At 43.6% G+C, this 18,235-nt stretch overlaps 1 protein-coding gene across 20 annotated transcripts in view; it reads left to right on the top strand.

The window, feature by feature from the left end:
* FBRSL1 (fibrosin like 1) overlaps nt 1-18,235 on the top strand; it is a 531,403-nt gene that overhangs the window by 502,342 nt on the left and 10,826 nt on the right. For 6 of the 20 annotated variants that reach the window (XM_031047812.2, XM_031047810.2, XM_031047801.2 and 3 more), the window contains 9 exons: nt 287-683; nt 2,240-2,493; nt 6,773-7,008; nt 9,193-9,243; nt 10,180-10,275; nt 13,633-13,704; nt 14,267-14,305; nt 15,143-15,214; nt 16,512-16,644. In XM_031047812.2, coding sequence (XP_030903672.2) covers nt 287-683; nt 2,240-2,493; nt 6,773-7,008; nt 9,193-9,243; nt 10,180-10,275; nt 13,633-13,704; nt 14,267-14,305; nt 15,143-15,214; nt 16,512-16,644 — 1,350 coding nt within the window. Of the gene's footprint in view, nt 1-286; nt 684-2,239; nt 2,494-6,520; nt 7,009-9,192; nt 9,244-10,179; nt 10,276-13,632; nt 13,705-14,266; nt 14,306-15,142; nt 15,215-16,511; nt 16,645-18,235 lie in introns of all 20 variants that reach the window. The other 14 variants (XM_031047796.2, XM_034068208.1, XM_034068211.1 and 11 more) reach the window with 11 other exon arrangements.

The raw sequence follows: 18,235 nt of genomic DNA, 5'->3' as shown, positions 1-18,235 counted from the left end.
ACCTTGGGACTCTGTAGAAGTCATAGAGCTGTATATTCATTGTATGAATGCATTCGTTTAATAACTAAGTCTCTTGCACACACACACTAACGAGTACTGTAGACCGGCCAGTCAAGGACAGAAGGACAGACACACACACATCCATCTTGTAGCAGCAGTGCTCCCACGATGCTCCCACAAGCTGAAAGATGACTTGTTTTTTTCTCAGGCATATGTTCTACCAAACAGAGAAACAAACACAGACCTTTCAGCATGTGCTTTGTTCTTTTTCTCGTTGCTCTCTAAGGTCCCACCTTGAATGACAAGCCAGAAGCAAAAGCAGCCAATGTCCCAAAGGTGTCTGGGCTAGAGCGGAGCCGGGAACTGAGCACCGACGTGCCCTTCGCCCTGCCTATCCCCAGCCCCCAGCCAGTAGCTGCCGTTGTGACTTCAACTTCCTCAGCGCCCACGTCAAGTGCCAGAGCAAGCCCACTGTTGAAGAAGGAGCCAGTGATTTCAGCACCAGCACCACCAAGGCTCACGCCTCAGCCTCAGCCTCGGCCACAGTCACAACCTCAACCTCGGCCGCAGTCGCAGCCTCAGTTAATACCTGAGCTTCGGACCCAGCCTCCGAGTCACATCCCTCCACCTCTCAACTACCAAGTGCATCACCAGGTGGCCCACAACGGACTCAATAATATCAGGTATGGGAAAGGGATACTCATGTCATCTAGCCTGTCCTATTGCTGGGCTACAGCTTGTTTCAAATGGGTTAGAAATTGCTGAGAGGCAAGACAAGCACTCTGTCTGTAATAAGATGCTGCAGGTTTTAGATACTGGACTTTCTGACTCCACAGGCTGGATTTTCCAGCAGTGGTGAATAACTGAAACATGGCGATAAATTCTCCCTTTCTAGGAAAATGGCATCTGTAACCAAGGTTACACGTGGTTAATGTTGAACCTTTATTGTCCAGTTTCCAGTGGAGTTTCACAGTGTCTTGTCTGAGCTGACTAATTCGTGCCTTAGAAATTTAAGGTGGTTAGAGTTTGAGCAACTCCCTTGTTTCATATTAAGAAAGATTTCCATTGAAGTAGGTTTGTTCATGGTTATCACAGGGTTTTTTTTTGTTCATCATCATCAAAAGAGGGATATCTATATTGGAAAAAGCTGTGTCCCTTAGAACAGGGCTTCCGTGTAGGCTGAGAAATCTGCTTCAATCTGACACGTTCAGATGTAGAAGGAGGCTTAACTTCACTGTTTAAATTGCCTCCATCCAGTAAGCAGGATGGGTGAAAATGGTATGGATAAAATGTTTCTAAAGAAAGGAGTTTAGCCAGTCGACTGGAGCCAGTCTTTATGCTGGTACAGAAAACACACCTTGCCTCCCAAACCAGAACCAGGCTAGTTTAAACAAGATGAAAAAAATTATTTAAAACATAATATTTGTCTGCACAAGGGTCAAAATATGAATGGAGAGCTGCCATTAATGTGTATTTCATAATATCCTGCATACTTAAGCTCTGTTGTGATTTTACTCTGTAAATGCCACCACAAAATAAATGATTAATAATATTGAAACTGTTCAAGATACATCAGAGGTTTAGATGGCAACAACTAAAATTGCTGTGATGGGAATTACACTGAGTAGTAACTGCAGTGGTAGTGCCTATCACCCCAGAAAAACTTCAGTCACTCACAGTGGAGTAATAGTAATAGAAGAAGATGTAAAATACAAAATTTTCATAAGAAAAAATTATTAAGATGGTGTGTGTTTGCATGCTTGTGAATATAACTGCACAGCATGCACAGCAGATACAACATGTTCTCAGAGTCACTCATACTATGCAACTGTGTGTACACAGAGCCACAGAAAACGGAACTGAAGTAGTTGCATCGTATGATCACAAGGACGCACATGGCCACTGCAAGGTCATCAGAGGCTAAATAAAGGTGGAAAATTCAGCTGCCTCTGTGACCTTCATCATTATCTCATAGATAGCTCTGAGGATTGTAACTTGTTCAAGCACCAGAGGAAATGTCACTCTGGAGATCCCAAGCCCTGTCCTGCCCTGCTGGAGAAGTTCACTGAGATTTGTCTACGTCACCACTGCCATTATGAAAAACAAAAACATAAGCTTGGGGAGGTCAGGGTCACGCTGTTGTGTTGTTTCTGGTGGTACATTTCTTGCACTGTTTCAATCATGTAACACCCTGTCTGTCTTTCTCCCCTCTCTTCCCCCCATCTTTTTCTCTCTGCAGCCGGAGCAGCAGTGCTAGCAGTGCAACAAGCATCAGCCTCCCGAAGCACCTTCCCCTGTCGCCCCAGATTCCTCCGCACCATTCCTCCGGCCCAGCTCTGCCCCTCTCCATATCTAATCTTGCTACCTCGCACTTCTCTCTCAGATCGCAGACCCAGCACCAGCACCATCCGGCCATGTTTGCCACCCCACCTACGCTGCCACCTCCACCAGCGTTACCTACCAACAGCCTCGTGATACCAGGTCATCCTGCAGGTAGGTTCCCTTCTTCTTCCAGGGCTCATCTGCTGTGCATGTACTGGAGGGCATTGAGAGATGGGCTGGCTGGTGGGTAGGTAAAATATAGTGACACAGACCCCTCCGCAGGCAGTGTATGCTGGCACTGGGAGTGCTTGTGAAACAGGTAGGAAACTTGGACATGCTTTAGCAGATGAGAGATTTCACATAGACAGCACTGTAGCTTCCTGTAAGAAGTCTCAAAACACTGTGGCATTCTACAGTCATCAGACATTTTTATGTTAAGAAAGGACTGATGTACGGTTTTCCATTCTCCCCTTCTTTGTCCCCACTAATGAAAGCTCTGCTGTTAGAAATGACTTGAAAAAACTTTCTAATCATGCCAGAAAGCTGTTGTAACTGAACATCTATTCCCCCCTTAGACAAGCAGCACATCCTGCTGGCAGAGCAGGATCCTCTGCCTGCGGCAGCACAAAGTTTCTGTGCGCCTGTGGCTCCATGGCCTCTCTGTCTGAGGCAGAAACAAGCTGACAAGCTCTGCTGTTCAGCTCTCACTATCTTTGCACCCATTAAAAACGTTTCCTTTGTTCACCCTGGCCCCGATTCTATTGTCACTTCTGCCCTAAATGCCCTGTTTATAGCTTATCCATTAGCCTACAGCTGTCCCTGGAAGAGACCCTGGCAGCTGGAGACTTCCCTGCGACTTTGACTTGCTGGGGCCTCCTTTTGATCTGGCATTTGACTCCACAACTAACTCAGCAGGGATTTAAACAGGACAAGCATTTAGCTTGTTTCCTATGAAGCCAGTTAAAGGAATAAGGAGAGGGCAGATTTTGCTGCGGAAAAATGTGATGGCCTTGCATCCCTTTTTTTTTGTCCCAAGAGCTAAATAATGTCCTGTTATTTATAACTGTTTCTTTAAATGAAAGAAACATGTGAATTGGTCCAAAGCGAGCTCTCAGAACGTTGATAGACAGAAGTGCTTGGGGTTCCAGCCAGAAACTGGACCACATAGGCCAAAGCTGCTGGCTTTCACAGGCCCTGGCACCATCTAGAATTTCAACCACATGGCTGGGAAGATGTTGGCAGCACTGTGGGAGACCTATTCATTGCTTCCCCTGTTTAAGGCAAAGGACTACTGTGATGGAGGCTTTGAAAGTACTGCAAAAGGAAATAGCAGTGCGCTCACTAAAAGCGTGATATTGCAGTCACTGAAAGCAAGTATGTTTTCACCATTAACTTCAGGAGGTGCAAGATCAAGTGACCTATTCACATTCAGCAGCTTGCCAGGAAACAGTAACAGTCTAGCTCCTACTAAAAGGATTTCTCCTGCAATTTAAGCAGGAGAAGCCTAAGTTAGTGGAGAGAAAGGTCTGGGCGTCTAACCCTGCAGACAGTGAAATGCCTCTTGTCTGCATTATATGAAATGCCTGCAAACTGGCACATCATAAAATCAATACCGAGTGCTGCAGAGCCAGGAGCTTCTGTTGTCATTCCCATAAAAGTTTCTTAAAAGCAAACAATATTGCTAAGCAGCCCTGAAGAACTAGGATCCAACTGCCGCTAGCAGCATAGTCCTTGCTGTGCCATTTGAGTGCCTGTGTGCTCTCAGTAAAAGTGCAGCTTAGAAAAGCCATCAGGAGAGGGTATGGCCCTTTGAAGTCTCCTTATTGTCATCTTTTCTCCTCCCACTTTGGAGGAAAATGTGCTCTTCCTTCAAATTTACTTTGGCACATTTGTTGGTGTTACCAAGAGAAGCAGGGCTCAGAGCTTCTGCATTCACTGATTCAGATTCAGTCTTTGAATAGCAGGAAGGTACTTCTGGTGGCATTTCTTCCCTTTGAAACCTAAAGCTTACACAAGTAACTTAGGAGCAACCCTTGTGTGGGCTGCTGCCCTCTACTCAAGGGCACTGAGGCTGGCCCTCATGTAGGATGCACAGAGGAAACAGCAGTCTTTGTGTCTTATCTTCTGCACATGAGGATACCTAGCAACATTAGCAGGGTTGATCTTTTTCTGCTGTGCCCACCTCATGTGTGCACACAGACCAGTAGTGTTTGGACATTCAAAGGGCTGCTCAGTTGCTCTGCTCCTAGTTGTGTTATTACATAGCCAGACCTAGTGGACAAGGCATCACTAGCAGGCACAACAACTCAGTTCTGATCTTGACATTGCCCAGAGCCCCTCACAGAGTTGGTTATTACGGTGCAGTCCCATCCTTACTATGAAGCAGCCACCTCTCCAAGTGCCACACTGCTTCTCCAAACATCTCCAGGCCTTTTCTTCTCCTGACAAAGGCCAAAGTTGTGGTACAGGGCTATGGGCTGGAGCCAGCTGCAAATCTATCAGTCTGACTTCAAGTCTCTTAAAGAAATTGGATATCAGAGCACTTACAAGTGCCAGCTCACTTTTATCTCTCCCTCCAGAAAAGTGGATTATCTTGATGCTAACAGAAGGATTCAGTTTCTTTAAGTCATGCCAGATTTAAATGCGTAAACACACACACATGAAATAATACTCATATTCTTTAAAGAGGTTAGGGTTTGGACCTAAGTGCTTTTAAGCCTAGTTACTATTTTTTTCTTGTTTGCTTGCTCCATTGTAGGCTCTTTTTCTTCAGTGCCTTAGGCTTTAGTATCATGAGTCTATATACGTTCTGCTTTTGTATTAATTATTATAAAGATTATAGCAGTACACATTAGTTGCTTTTAGCAGTACATGTATTACTGAAAAGCACCTAAAGTTTGCTTTCAGAATTTACTTTTAATAGGATGTAGGCTTCTAAGTGGTAATAGAGACCTTGAAGTTCCCCATCAGAGTGCCTGTTTTTATAGATCTTAACCATGTCACTTCAGAAGGTGATTGATTTAGACATTTCTAATGTTACTCTAGAAAATTTAAGTAAAAGAAAATCCTGTAGAACATGAAATAAAACTTCAAAGCACATGTATTCTTTCACCCCTTTTATATTCAGTGCTGTAGTTTAAAAAGGGGTGTTATACTGAAAGAAGTGGATTCATGTAAATTTAGAAGCAAGTAGGTCAGTCAGGACTGGGTGGATGTCATCCACAGCTGGTGACAGAGGTTACTCTTAGCTTAGAAAATATATAACACATTAGGTGCTGATTCCTTTTCGAAGTCCTTAGGCAAAAGCACAGATGGATTTAATTGGTATCAGCCAACACTCTGGGGAAGTGGACTTAGGAATTTGTCCTTACTCTCTTCAGTCACATCATTTCTGAAGTGCTGGTATCTTTCACTGCCCTAAACCACATCAAATTTAGTGCAGGTTTTTCTTCCAGAGGAAGATGCTGAGAAGAGGCCACATGTAATTTTGTTTCTGCAGTTGTTGCAACCCTGAGCCAGTTCAATGTTTCTCCTCTTCCCAATGATCCTCCTCCATATTTTCTCATAGGAGAAAAGCCTGGAGGCAAGGACAAAAATTATTATTATAACCTGTTAGACAATTAGGAAAGGACTGCTTAGTATTTAGAATCTCAAAAAAAACCCAAAGAAGGCCTGAATTTGTAGGAAGGATGTTCTTGATCACTGTGTGCATGTCCTGGGGCTGAGAAGGGGGATGATGGTACAGGCCAAGCAGGTAGTTTCCAGCCACCCAAATCCATGGTTATGTCACGCTTTGTAGATCTTGTCACAATTTCACCTCTTTAAGTACATGTATTAGAGTTAACACACACATTAGGCCGCCATCCGTTTTCAGTGTACATGTATGCTTCTGCCTTTCACACCTCCAAAGGAAACAGGTCAGTATTACTCATTTTAAAGCGATCCATTGTCCTCGAGGGCACTCCCCAGCATCTCGCTGGCGCGGGAAGGTCCGGCCACCGTGGCCGCAAGACCAGGCCTCCAAGGTCTGTTCCCAGAGGCACCTTGGAGCCATTGGCCGGCAGGTGCCGGGGAGGAGGAGGAGGAGCATCCTTTGGGAGCTGCGCGGGGGGCGGGTGGGGGGGGGGCGGGCGGTGCTTGCTGAGCCCCCATGATGTTTTCTGCTGTGATGACTCATGGTGTTCTCTCTTGTCTTTAGATACCAGCCTGTTGATATCATTCAACCAACCAATCATGTATTGCCAGCCTCATTCGGGGATTCTGATTGGTACTTTGTCACAGGCATCTCTCTTACCTCCACCAATGAGTCCTCACGTAGAAAACCACCACAGCATGACCTGCAGAAACAGGGAATGCCAGGTGAATATTGACTCTTTCTCCTCCGTCTTTGTGGTACTCACGGGCCCACGGGCCTCTGTGTCTTTTTTTTTTCTCTCTCTCTCTCCTCTAGATCACGAACTGCTCAGGCAAGAGCTGAACAACCGGTTTTTGGTTCAGAGTTCGGACCGGGCCGCTGCCTCACTTGGCCCGGTGCCGCTGCTGAGAGCGGAGTTTCACCAGCACCAACACACGCATCAGCACCAACACACCCACCAGCACACATTCACTCCTTTTCCATCCAGCTTGCCCCAGACGCCGCTCATGCCGCCCTCTGCACCTCCCATGGTGCGTACCCCAGCCCAAAATGTGAGGATAAGTAGAGCATCTCTGGTCAAAAAGCCTAACCCACTCTTGTCAGACAAAACCCAGTCCTCTGCATTTCAGCCAGGTGTGCTGTCCCTGACCTTCCGACTGGAGGCCTGAACAGACAGGCCCAGCACTCCCAAAGGGACCCCTTTTCCATCCAGAGCCTCCACGCTGAGTCTGGGTCCGCTGCGCTGCTACCCATGAGCAGATAGCACACCCATTAGACAAACCCAGAGTCCCTTTAGTTTCCCTTTTTGTGTGTCCTGCTGTGCATTTCTATTCTCCCTTTCCCAGAGCCAGGTGCCATGACACCACAACACCACAAGATCAATGGCATCTAATACACCAAACACAGTCCCCACGACTGTTGATTGTGGGGCAGACCATACTTGCTTACCCGGGCAGTACTTAACTCTCACCAGTGCAGCATCTCATCTGATACGAGTTTTGTCCCTCTTCCTCCTAATTCCCTAATCTATATCAATTTTGGCATTTATTATTTGATTACATCAAGAAGCAGTAATTTGTGTGGGCTGGTTCTTCTTGCAGGAGAGATCCTCCTGGCCATGTCATAAGCCTTAGCGTTTTACCATTGAATTTGCTTGTAACACAGTGGGACTTTGCTGCAGCTGTTACAGAATTGTTAGAGGTCTGCCACAAATGGATTTTGTCAGTGCTTTAAAATGCACTCTCCCCATTTCTGGCAATTACTTTGTGAAATTGAAAGAACAAGATCTAGCTTTTTTCCCCCTCTCAGTTTCACACTGTGTCCAAAATGAACAACCCTCTTCTGCTAAGGCTAGCAAAAGCCAGGAGTAACAACAAAAGCAGCATTTGGGAAGAACTACCAAGGATTCAAGGAGGAGAATGTTTCTCACTTTTCTTTCCCACTGCTGAGTGCCCCATGACATTCTTGGGTTGTAATCTGCTTAGCAGCAAGACAATTAGAAGTAATATCATCCACCCAAAATCCAGCCCCAGGTGTTTGCTCAATGTACTCGTGTGTAAACACCTTCCCTTCTCTTCTTGGTCTGCGTAAAACACTCCCGAATCTTTCCTCAGAAACCTCCTCTGTTATTTAAGAATCATGATACTCAATCCTGTGAACAGCTCCCTCCCCTCCCACCCCTGTCCTGTTGATGTCAGCCTTCATACCAAAAACAACTTGCAAGGCTCCTTTGTTATATTTCACTCACATCTTCTTATATTCCGCTAGATCAGGTCTGCTAATCCCAACACCAGAGAAGAGTGTTGAAATTTACAGCTGCATGTGTTTGGTAATTTATGGTATTTACACTGGAGGGGACATGGCTCCAGTAATAACTGTAATTAATGAAATTACAAATCTACTCTCCTGCACATAGAGGAGTGTGAAACAGCAGCTGACTTGCCAAATAAGCAGCTTTTCATGGGGTCCTACAGCTCCCTTCCCTGCCTTTTCCCCACTCCCTCCTCCCCAGCAGAATGCACATACTGTTCAAAAATGCAATGTATATATGCTTTGGTTTTGTTTCCAAGGTGGTACAGGACAAATGGTCATAAAAATAAATATGGGGCACAGACTGCACACATGGAGGTGTTAAAACCCCATACTGGAAGGGAAAACGATAGCAATCACCTTTTCTCTGGAGTGCTCTCTCTTCTGCAGGGGTTGGGGGAATATGGAGAGACTTGTGCATCCGGAGCAATTAAGCCCTATTCCAAACGATTTTGGCACTTACAGGAACTCAGGAAATGGGGAATTGGTATTGGTTACCCCACAGTAGAAGCTGAGGTCTAGTGGAAAGTATTCCCTGCCTTCTAGTGTGTGATGTAGTTCAGTGTCCCAGGGGCAAGTCTCAGACCTGGACCTGGAGCTGAATGTCACTGTGTTTCACTGCACTGCAGCTATCAGGACTGCTCTCTTCATAGTGAAGGATCCTCTTCATGTAGTGCCTGCAAACAGGGGTCTGCAGAAATGCTTGGCAGCACCCAGCACAGCCCAGGGGCTAGCACCTTTCTGTCTCCATTAGCTTTGGGAAATCAGTCAGCTCCCTGACGAGCGAGAATGGAATAACCAGTCAGTTCTGCTCTGTTAAATGCTGTACAGATGGGCCGTGATATTTGTCTGTGTTGAAATCCTGATGTGTCCACTCCTATTGAAACCAGACTCACGTGTTTCCTTTTTTTCTCTTTTCTTTCCAGTTTGACAAGTACGCTCCCAAATTAGACAACCCTTACTTTCGACATTCCAACGTGAGTGCTTACCTTTCTAGGTGGTGTCTTTGTTAATGGTTCTGCTTGCACTTCTTTTGCTTGTTTTCGATTGATCAGTGGTGGTTTGATTCATTCATTTCTAAAGCTCTTTTTCTGTCTTTATTTATTTTTTTAAGGTACAAAATTTTCTTTGGGCTTTATTTTTTTGTTTTTTAATCTTTGCCTACTGCGTTTTTGCTGCTGCAGCTCTATGTTGCTGTGCCTGGGATGGCAGGGAATGCGCACAAATGGCTAAATCAGTGGTCATTGCAGTATCTTTGCAGCTGGTGCTTCTCACAGTGCCGCAGCCTGGAGTGCATGGCTCTCTCACAAGATTTTGCTCAGGTCACAGGAGTAAGTCAAACTGGTGGTTTCTTCCTGGTGCTCCCCACTGCTCCAAAGCACAAAAACTACATGTTCTGGGACTTGTGAAACTGCTGTATGAGCTCAGGAGAGGCCTAAGCAAAACTTAACCCAGCCTACACAACTACAAGGTGGTGTGCATGTTGCCTGTGGTTAATGCGCAATGCAGCATCTTGTGGTTCTTTTTTGCTTTGACAATTAAAGCAGGGCACATTTCAAAATGGGGTCAATTTGTTTGCTACTGCAGAAAAACGCAGAGTTAACAAGAAGTGAACATAAAACCCAGATTATTCTGATTCTTCTAAAAATGGTGAATGAATGCTCTGTGCTTCCTGCAATAGTCCACCAATTTTGAAGGCAACACTTGTTCAGCACTATCTAGAAAATATATCAGTTGAGCGCATTTTCCAAATTTTGGCTTTGCTCTTACAAATTTTGAAAGCAAATTCAGTGTGTATTTTCACCATGGCACTTGTTCAACACAGTACTATTTTTGTGTGTGCCAGGATTGGCACCTACCTCCATTATTGTTCAAGTTGTCCTGTGACATAAGCATCTCTTTTTCTTTTGTAGTTCTTTCCAACCTATCCTCCAGCAATGCCTGGAATGCCACCCATGCTTCCACATTCAGGTCCCTTTGGGTCACTTCAGGGAGCATTTCAACCGAAGGTACAAACTTCTTCTTCTGAAGGCTTTGTTCTTTTACTGTGTTCAGAGTCGTGTCTCTGGTGATTTTGTAGCACATGATTTAACTAGCACAAGTGAAGCACAGGGTTGGAACTGATCACCCTGCAGACCTATGAGCATCCTCTGCACAAAACAGCCAACACTTTAGGCGTTTTCTCTTGGCACTACAGATGATTCCTTGGAAAAGGATATAGTGGTTCACTCAGGAGGTCAGCTGAAACTGAAGGAGGAACATACAGTCAAATGCATTATTTGATTGAAATATTTATAGCTAATAATAGACCAAAGAGTCCCAAATAATTTCATAAATTTAATGGTCTGAGATGGCAAAAGATAAACTGTGTTTATTCCCAGAAAAAAAGGAAAAAAAAGATAAATTGACTGTATAAGTGTGGGAACAATAGGGAGAGACTGCTGTAAGTGGGTAGAACAATTTCAAGGAGCTGAATCTTTATTCCCAGCTCCAGCACTGTCTGACCTTGGGCAAGTCGCTTAAATCTTCTGTTCCTCAGCTTCCTCATCTCTAAAGTTGATCTTGCAGTGGGTTTTATAAGGGTTGATTAAAGCCTGCAAGCTTCTTTGAGATAGTGTGTTTGAAAGGTGCACTGCAACTGTAACATATCATTATAACTAGCACTGATTGGCATTTGGAAATGTTGCCATGATAACCACCATTTTTGACAAATTCTGTGGTGTGCACTGCTTTTTTTTTCCCTCCCCGACATGTTCTTTTTATGAACTATTTTTGAATGTACAGAAACTGTTAAATCTTTCCAAACAAGAAATATGCATTGTATCTATGTAATATTTGTTTGAAAATGGAGCAGTTACTCCGTTTGTAAGGTGATGTGTTTGGTTTCTTTACATTCTGTGATTTTAGAGATTTCTTATCTTGAACTGCATTTCCAGAGAGCTTTGCTGCTGTGTCAGATGCCTAAAAGGAGCAGCACTGTAGCCAGGCTGTTTCTGTTTGCATTTGGAAGGTGATTTCTGTAATCACACCAAGCAGGGCTGTGGGGTGTGCTTCCCTCTGCAGTCTCATTGACATCAGTGGGAATCAGTAGTCAGCAGCTGCTGCAAATAAGGCCTCTAGCAACCTTCCCACTTCATATTTTTAATGGAAGCTGGAGTATTCCTCAGTGTCTATCAAATCCCTTAGTTTCTGGATACATTGCAAATAGTCTCTAAAATGGCTTTTTTCAACACAAGTTCTGTATGAAGTAGCTACAGGCATAGAAAAGGAGTAGTTTCATCGAATCAAGGGAGCAGGAGGGACAGAACATAGCTGTCCCTTGATGGAGTTGTCCGCCAGTGTTAATTGTTGCTATTCTTGCAAGGGATGCCAGGGAGTCCCTACAGACCCTGAGGTGTCAGGGTGTGAACTTGACTTTCCAAGCAAAGGAGCTGCACAGATAAGGTGGAATTGGCAATTTTTTGCTGATGTGAAGATAGGCTTCAATTTTGCCATAAGGCTACTTACTGTTAATGAGAAGCTTCTGATACAACAATAGCATGTTCTTCTGGTTTCCATCTTCATTAAAGAGCTTTATAGATACCATCTCACTGCAAAATACCATTAGACCAAAGAGAGGCAGTTACATAGCGAGAAAGAAAGAGACCCATTAAATTTTTAAACAGTTCTTAGTGCTGAATTATAACTAGCTTTTAATTCATTTTAATGATAGATATACAGAATATGTGCTAGGTTGAGTTTAAGCAGCACAAGATCATGCTCTGGTGCCATGGTTAACCATCACTTGATCTCTGTACAGTGCTGTGTTTACATCCAGTCTAACATCTGAAAAGAAGAGGGATGGGTTGAAAAATGTATCTGCCACTTTGGCACATTCTTTTCCAGTTTCCTAGAGGAAACAGAGCTGAACAGCTAGGCATAGCCGCTCTAGTCATCATTACTGCTTCATTTTTCCGTGCTCTCTCCCTTCCAAGCTGTTTGACTAAAGCCTTCGTAATCACTACAGACCTGATGATGTGGTTTTGGCACACTCAGTCCTGCACTTCTTGCTTTTCAAAGCAGAGGTCTTGGTTTTGTTTTTCCCCTTCCCATGTCAGTTGCCTACAGCTGTGCATGTAAATCCACTGCACATAAATCCAGGCTGACGGTAAACTTCTCAGTGAGTGTCCCAAAGGCCATTTCTCACAAGCTAAGAACTTGAAAAGGTCAGAAGTATTCAGTTTACTTTGCTGGAGGAAGCATTCACATCTTTCTCCAGGGGACATAGGGACAGGATGACACCATGCTATTAACATGTTGTGATCTTAAAGTTCTTGCCTGTATGATAGCTGTAACTTATTTGCCACCTTCTATATACCTCAGCTGTCAGACAGCCCCTGAGAGCACAGATCTGCCTGGGGAGTTCATTGACTTACCTACACACAAGAGTTCTCTTTTTAATGAGTCTGAAAGTTACATAGCTTTAGACAAATTAAAGCCTATCTTTCTTCCCACCCCCATGATTGTATTCATGGCTCATACAGTTTGACTGTTTGAAATCTACTGTAATTTGACCTAAAATGTGAGTGAAATAATCTCTTGGGGAATAAGGTTTGAACCCTCTGCACTCAGCTGTGTGGAGGCACCAGCTGCAGTTGCTCTGGGAGTGGGAGATGGAGGAATGCCAGAGTGAGAAGATGAACGAGTTCTTAGGGATTGTCTAGGGCAGGGCAGCAGGTGGGATCCGGAGGAGGAACAGGGATTCATTCAATGGAGTGTTTAATTCTTGCTGGAAAATGATGGGATAAACAAATGCAAAGCTGTAAAAGACCCACAAGGACCTTCTAAGGTTTCTCATTTTGCCTTGTCAAAGCAAATAGATGGGCTGTTGTCATTTTAGCCATTGTGTTATCTAGCCCCAGTTGGAGAGGCGCTGCAGTCCAGTAGGTGGAATATGGGACTAGGATGCTTGAGTTGTTCCGTTCCTGCCTGCTGTACTGGTTGCTGCCTGAAACATGGAGGGAGTCAGTCCACCTCTCATTCTCTGTCCTACTGCCTGCCTGTTTTGTCTAAAGAATGAGCTTGGGGGGCAGGGACTGTCTCTTCCCATCTACTTGCATACCGCATAGCACAATGGGGTTGTGATTTCATTGGGGCTTAGGGGTGCTGCTGTAATACTCTTACTGCTGCTAAAGAATAATAGATGACATGGTGGTTAAATGCTGTTGGCTGTCAGTAAGAGATAACATTTAGCACTAATGTAGCAATATGCGTGTTCAAAGCACAGTACAAACATGGACTAATTAATGCCATTAACATCAGATAGAGATGTTAAATGTACCGCTGGTGTGATACAGTATTATTCACGCTCTATTCTTGTCTTTCAGACTTCAAACCCTATTGATGTAGCAGGTAGACCAGGCACAGTCCACCATACACTGCTGCAGAAGACTCCAGGGGTAGGCAACAATATATAACCTTCCTTTCAGCTTATCTGGATTTACAGTAAACACAGTGATTGCTCATAAAAAAGAGAGCAGCTGGTGAGCAAATTTGCCTTCTAGACTCAGAGCAAGCAGTCAGGGCAGAAGTTTCTTTTTCTGGTGAGACAACAGTAGCCTCCACTGGTCATGAATACAGAGAGATGTATTGACTTTTTCAAAGTCAGAGGGAAATGGGGCAGGAGCCCCCTTCAAGGTCTTTCCCCTAAGCATTGCTTGGAGCATAGTTTTATGTGCTCCATTTCAGAATGATTATAAGCTACAGAAAAGCACTCACACTGTTCAGTTGCTGGCATGAAGCTGCTTTATTTATCATAAAATTCTGCTGAGTTTGATGCAAGGAATGAAAGAGAAGTTTTAAGCCTTCTTTAAACCTTTTAGGTTTCCTGTGTCACACGGGACTTCTCTGGAACATTGCTTTTTAAATGCTTTTACTGTTTAGAGGAAGGAAGTTCTCTGCCTTTTGGTGTATTGGCTAGTTTTTGAAAGGCTGATTGTTTTATTTCTGCTTTTTCCCTAGGTGTCAGACCCTTATAGGCCTCCAGTAAGAGTAAGTAAGGTTTGTGGGGGATTTTATATACATATATATACACACATTTCATTGTGCATGTGTTTTTGGAATCTAACATGCCCAGTAGAAAATGTCATGTTTATCCTTCATTTAAAGCAAAATATCATCATAAACTCTTAACTGCTTCTGCTTAATAACATTTGGGTTGAATCCCAACCTTATTTTGCATCCCTTTATGTACATTAATAGTACACAATACGAAATAAGGGTCACAGAAACAAGTGACTGTAAACATGGACAGACATCCAGCAGTGATCAGATTCATGGTGGCTTTCTTTTATTTGTGCTTTTCATGTTCAAAGAAACCACCCAGCAGTGAGAACCACAGCTCAGCTGTAAAACAGTAACTTGTTCAGCTGTGGCCCTGCTCATCCCTGGTGATTGTTTGTCTGTAACCTTTTCCTCCTCAAATGCAAGTAGCCATAATAACCACGCATGACTTGTCCTGCAGTGCAGCAGGGATGAATGAACAGGGCTCTTTTCAGAAACAGAACTGTTAACTATTACTTGGTTTTCTCTTAAACATGCCATACCTGCCTTTGCTGCCATTTATTTCCACTTGTGAAGTGGGGAGCACAAGTAGGACAGGCAGGCATCTCAGGTCTCTGAGATGAGAAAGATATCCCACATTCTTCCTGTTTGTTTCCTGAATTTAAACATCATCTGCAGTACACATAGAAGTGTTGATCACCTATTGTGCCATTTTAGTAATCAGCCTTTCTCATTGCTTAGCTGCCTGTTTGACAGTAAGGGAAATGAAATGTTCTATCTGATGTAGATTGCTAACGTATAAATGAATCTAAATTCTTGTGCTTTCCATTGCAGAAACCCGGGAAGTGGTGTGCGGTTCATGTACAGATTGCCTGGCAGATCTACCATCACCAGCAAAAGATAAAGGTAATTCAGACCGTTTCTGGAACAAAGCCAAGTCTTCTGGCTTATATTTTAGTGAGTAATGAGCAGGAAGCAGTTTCTGTTGGTGATTCTCAAGCTTGCCTGTATTGGTTAACTAACACTTTCAATCCTTTAACATTTACTGTAGCAACCATGAAGTTTATCTGAGGGAAAGGGATTGGGTTGAAGGGTAGAAAATGAGCAAGAGATACTAAGTGCACAGCCAGAAAGAGTTGAAGAGATGGAGGCAGAGGGTAATTTTGCCCCAGATCAATCTTTTTTACAAAGAATATATGTTTAATGTCATTCCCCTTCTGTACTGGTACCTCCTGGGGAGGAGGTAATGAAATTACTAACATGGTGAAGAGCATATTAGAAAACAGAGAGCAGGCGAGTAGATTCATAGTTACTGTGTTAGGCAGTGTTGGGCTTTCTGCACTGCAGTGATGATGGACAGAGGGAGAGGGAGTTGTAACCTCTTGTTGCAACTCAAGAGGTAACAAGATGTAGGTACTCTGGGGTGCTGTTACAGACTCAGAGTTTCCTGACAGGCAGAATAGTTGATAATGGGACTTCCGTTATGTCTGTTTTTTCATAACTCCTGCTGTGTTTTTTTGTCCCATTAATGAAGATTATTCAGTGCTTAAGTAGGTGCATTGTAATTAGTGTTTCTACAAGTGATATATATCCTTTTTTAAAAAATAAGTATATCACCTTTAAGCTGTTGAGAGACTTACAGGACTTGGGTGCAGTTCTGACCATGCTCCCTTCTATAAGGGAAGGATAAATATAGCCTCTGGAGGAGCCTCATGGTTCTCTTTATCCTTTTGTCCCTTGTCTGCATTCTGAGCTATGCTAGCTGCAGGAAGGGCATAGTCTAGGAACATCTCTCTTTCCAAACTGGAGAAGCAAAACAGACAAGTCCATCAGCCCTCTCTCAAGACTTCTGCCAGCAGCTTTCTGCCTGCAGAATGTTTTTTGTCAGGCTGAGAGCACCAACTGATCCTAGGGTGCAGCACACTCAGTGTATCATCTTGCATGCTCCACTGTGTGTGCTGAGGGGCTGAGAGCTCACTTCAGACCTTATTCATGCGAATGAGGCAGGCAGCTGAGAGGCTGTGGAGAGGAATGGCCTTACAGATGCTGTCAGAGCGTGACTGCAGTACATGACCAGAGACACTGCTGTCACTCTCGCTAACTCTCCCTGGCAGGGCTAAGCAGGAGTGAGCCTGAACTCCCTCTCTGTTTCTCCCTTAAAGAAGGAAGTGTATAATGAGATTGTTTTTATATCATTTGACAGCAAATGCAGCTGGATCCCCACAAGCTAGAGATAGGTGGTAAACTTGACCTGTTCAGCAGACCTCCTGCCCCTGGAGTGTTTCCAGGCTTCCATTATCCACAGGATCTTGCCAGGCCTCTGTTTTCTACCACAGGTAAGGGAACATCATCATTTGTAGAAAAAAGAGAAAAAAACAAACAAAAAACAGTCAATATATGTGATGTGTATCTGTACAGATATGTATGCGTCAGAAACTGAAGCAGACAAGATTAGTTCAGAGGGTGTGGAGACACACTGGCAACTGTTGTGACTGGGGCTCTCAGAGCTGGGCTGGGCTCTCCACTGCCTCCAGTGCAGTATCCTCTGCATGACACTGAGCTGCAGCAGTTGGCTCTTACATTCAAGTCTGTGCAGCTGGTTCTTGTGTGCCTGATTAATAGGCTATGGAGTGATTTTTAACAGTGATTTTGACAAAACACTTGAAAATGTTTCCATTGCACAGGATTGGAAGTGGCCCCAGTCTCTTTCTTGCCTTTATATTTGCCATGTTGTTCTTCTCAGCTCCTCCACTCACCAAATTTCTGTTTGTTTTCTGAAAACAAGGGTTTTCTGTAAAAGGAAAACTTCCAATAACAGCACTGAAAATATCACAGAACGTGCTTATGAAGTGTTTGTTTTTTAAATATAAACCCTCCCTATGTGTTACAAAGTCCAGCAGTCTTTAAGGCTTAAAATGGCATATTGGATTTTAAAAACACAAAGAATTAGATAGTTTACCTTGATCAATTGCTTTCCAGTCTGTTGGAGAATTAGTTACAATTAATGTAATTACCAAAGTGCAGTAGGCTCCACTGCACTGTTCTCAATGGCTCTGACCATAGGAGACTGCAACTCTGACATTCTGATTTTGGAGGTCACTGTCAATTCATGTCGATGTCAATCTACCAAATGTTGTTTTTGCTCTGTTCCCAGGCTTAATCTTCCCCCTAGACTTTTTCAGGTTTTTGTTCTGTGTTTGAGATACTAAAATCTGCCTTCTGAATGAGATGTATCAATTGATGAGATGTAACTGAGTTCTTTATGTGTATAATTAATTAGCAAATAATGTATTTTCTTTCCTAGTGTTAGTCTGTTTTTATGATTCAGTATTGTGCTCTTATTCTAACTCAGGGCAAACAGACATATTCAGCCTCGATTCAGCCCTCTTGAAATGAATGAGGTTAGAAATGGTTTGAATTCTGTCCTCAGTATGACAGAAAAGCAACAGATAAGAATCAAGCTGAAACCTCTGTGAGAACTGAGTTTCAGATACAGCTATCAGATAGCCTTCAGGAACCCCACCAGTGATTCAGTCTGTCTTTCTGCCCTTATCTGAATGGAAATTCTTAAATGTCAAATGCATGTTTCTACCACATACAATCAGTGCTCATACTAGTTGTACATTGTAGGATGCTACCCTGTATTTTGGTCTCTGTAAAGTTACTTTGATAGTACAGGGCCAAGATATTTGTTGCATCTGGTTGGATGCATAAGCACAGCTTATTTAAAACCTCTGACAGTTTTCATATGGCAGCTCTTTCCTAATCACAGTCCTTAGTCTGTCCTGTGCTGTTATTACAAGAATCTTGTTTTGTGTGTGGCTTTGCTATCGGAGGCTGTATTGGGCAGAGTTTACCCAAACAGGCAGAAAAACACTGGTGCAGTTGGTATCTTGAGCTTTTTCTCCTAAAGATGCCAACATGGTT

Source organism: Melopsittacus undulatus, chromosome 12 (genome assembly GCF_012275295.1).
Source record: "Melopsittacus undulatus isolate bMelUnd1 chromosome 12, bMelUnd1.mat.Z, whole genome shotgun sequence".
In the NCBI taxonomy this organism is placed as follows: Eukaryota; Metazoa; Chordata; class Aves; order Psittaciformes; family Psittaculidae; genus Melopsittacus; species Melopsittacus undulatus.
Note: the sequence above shows the minus strand (reverse complement) of the source record. Positions and strands in the feature narration are given on the sequence as shown.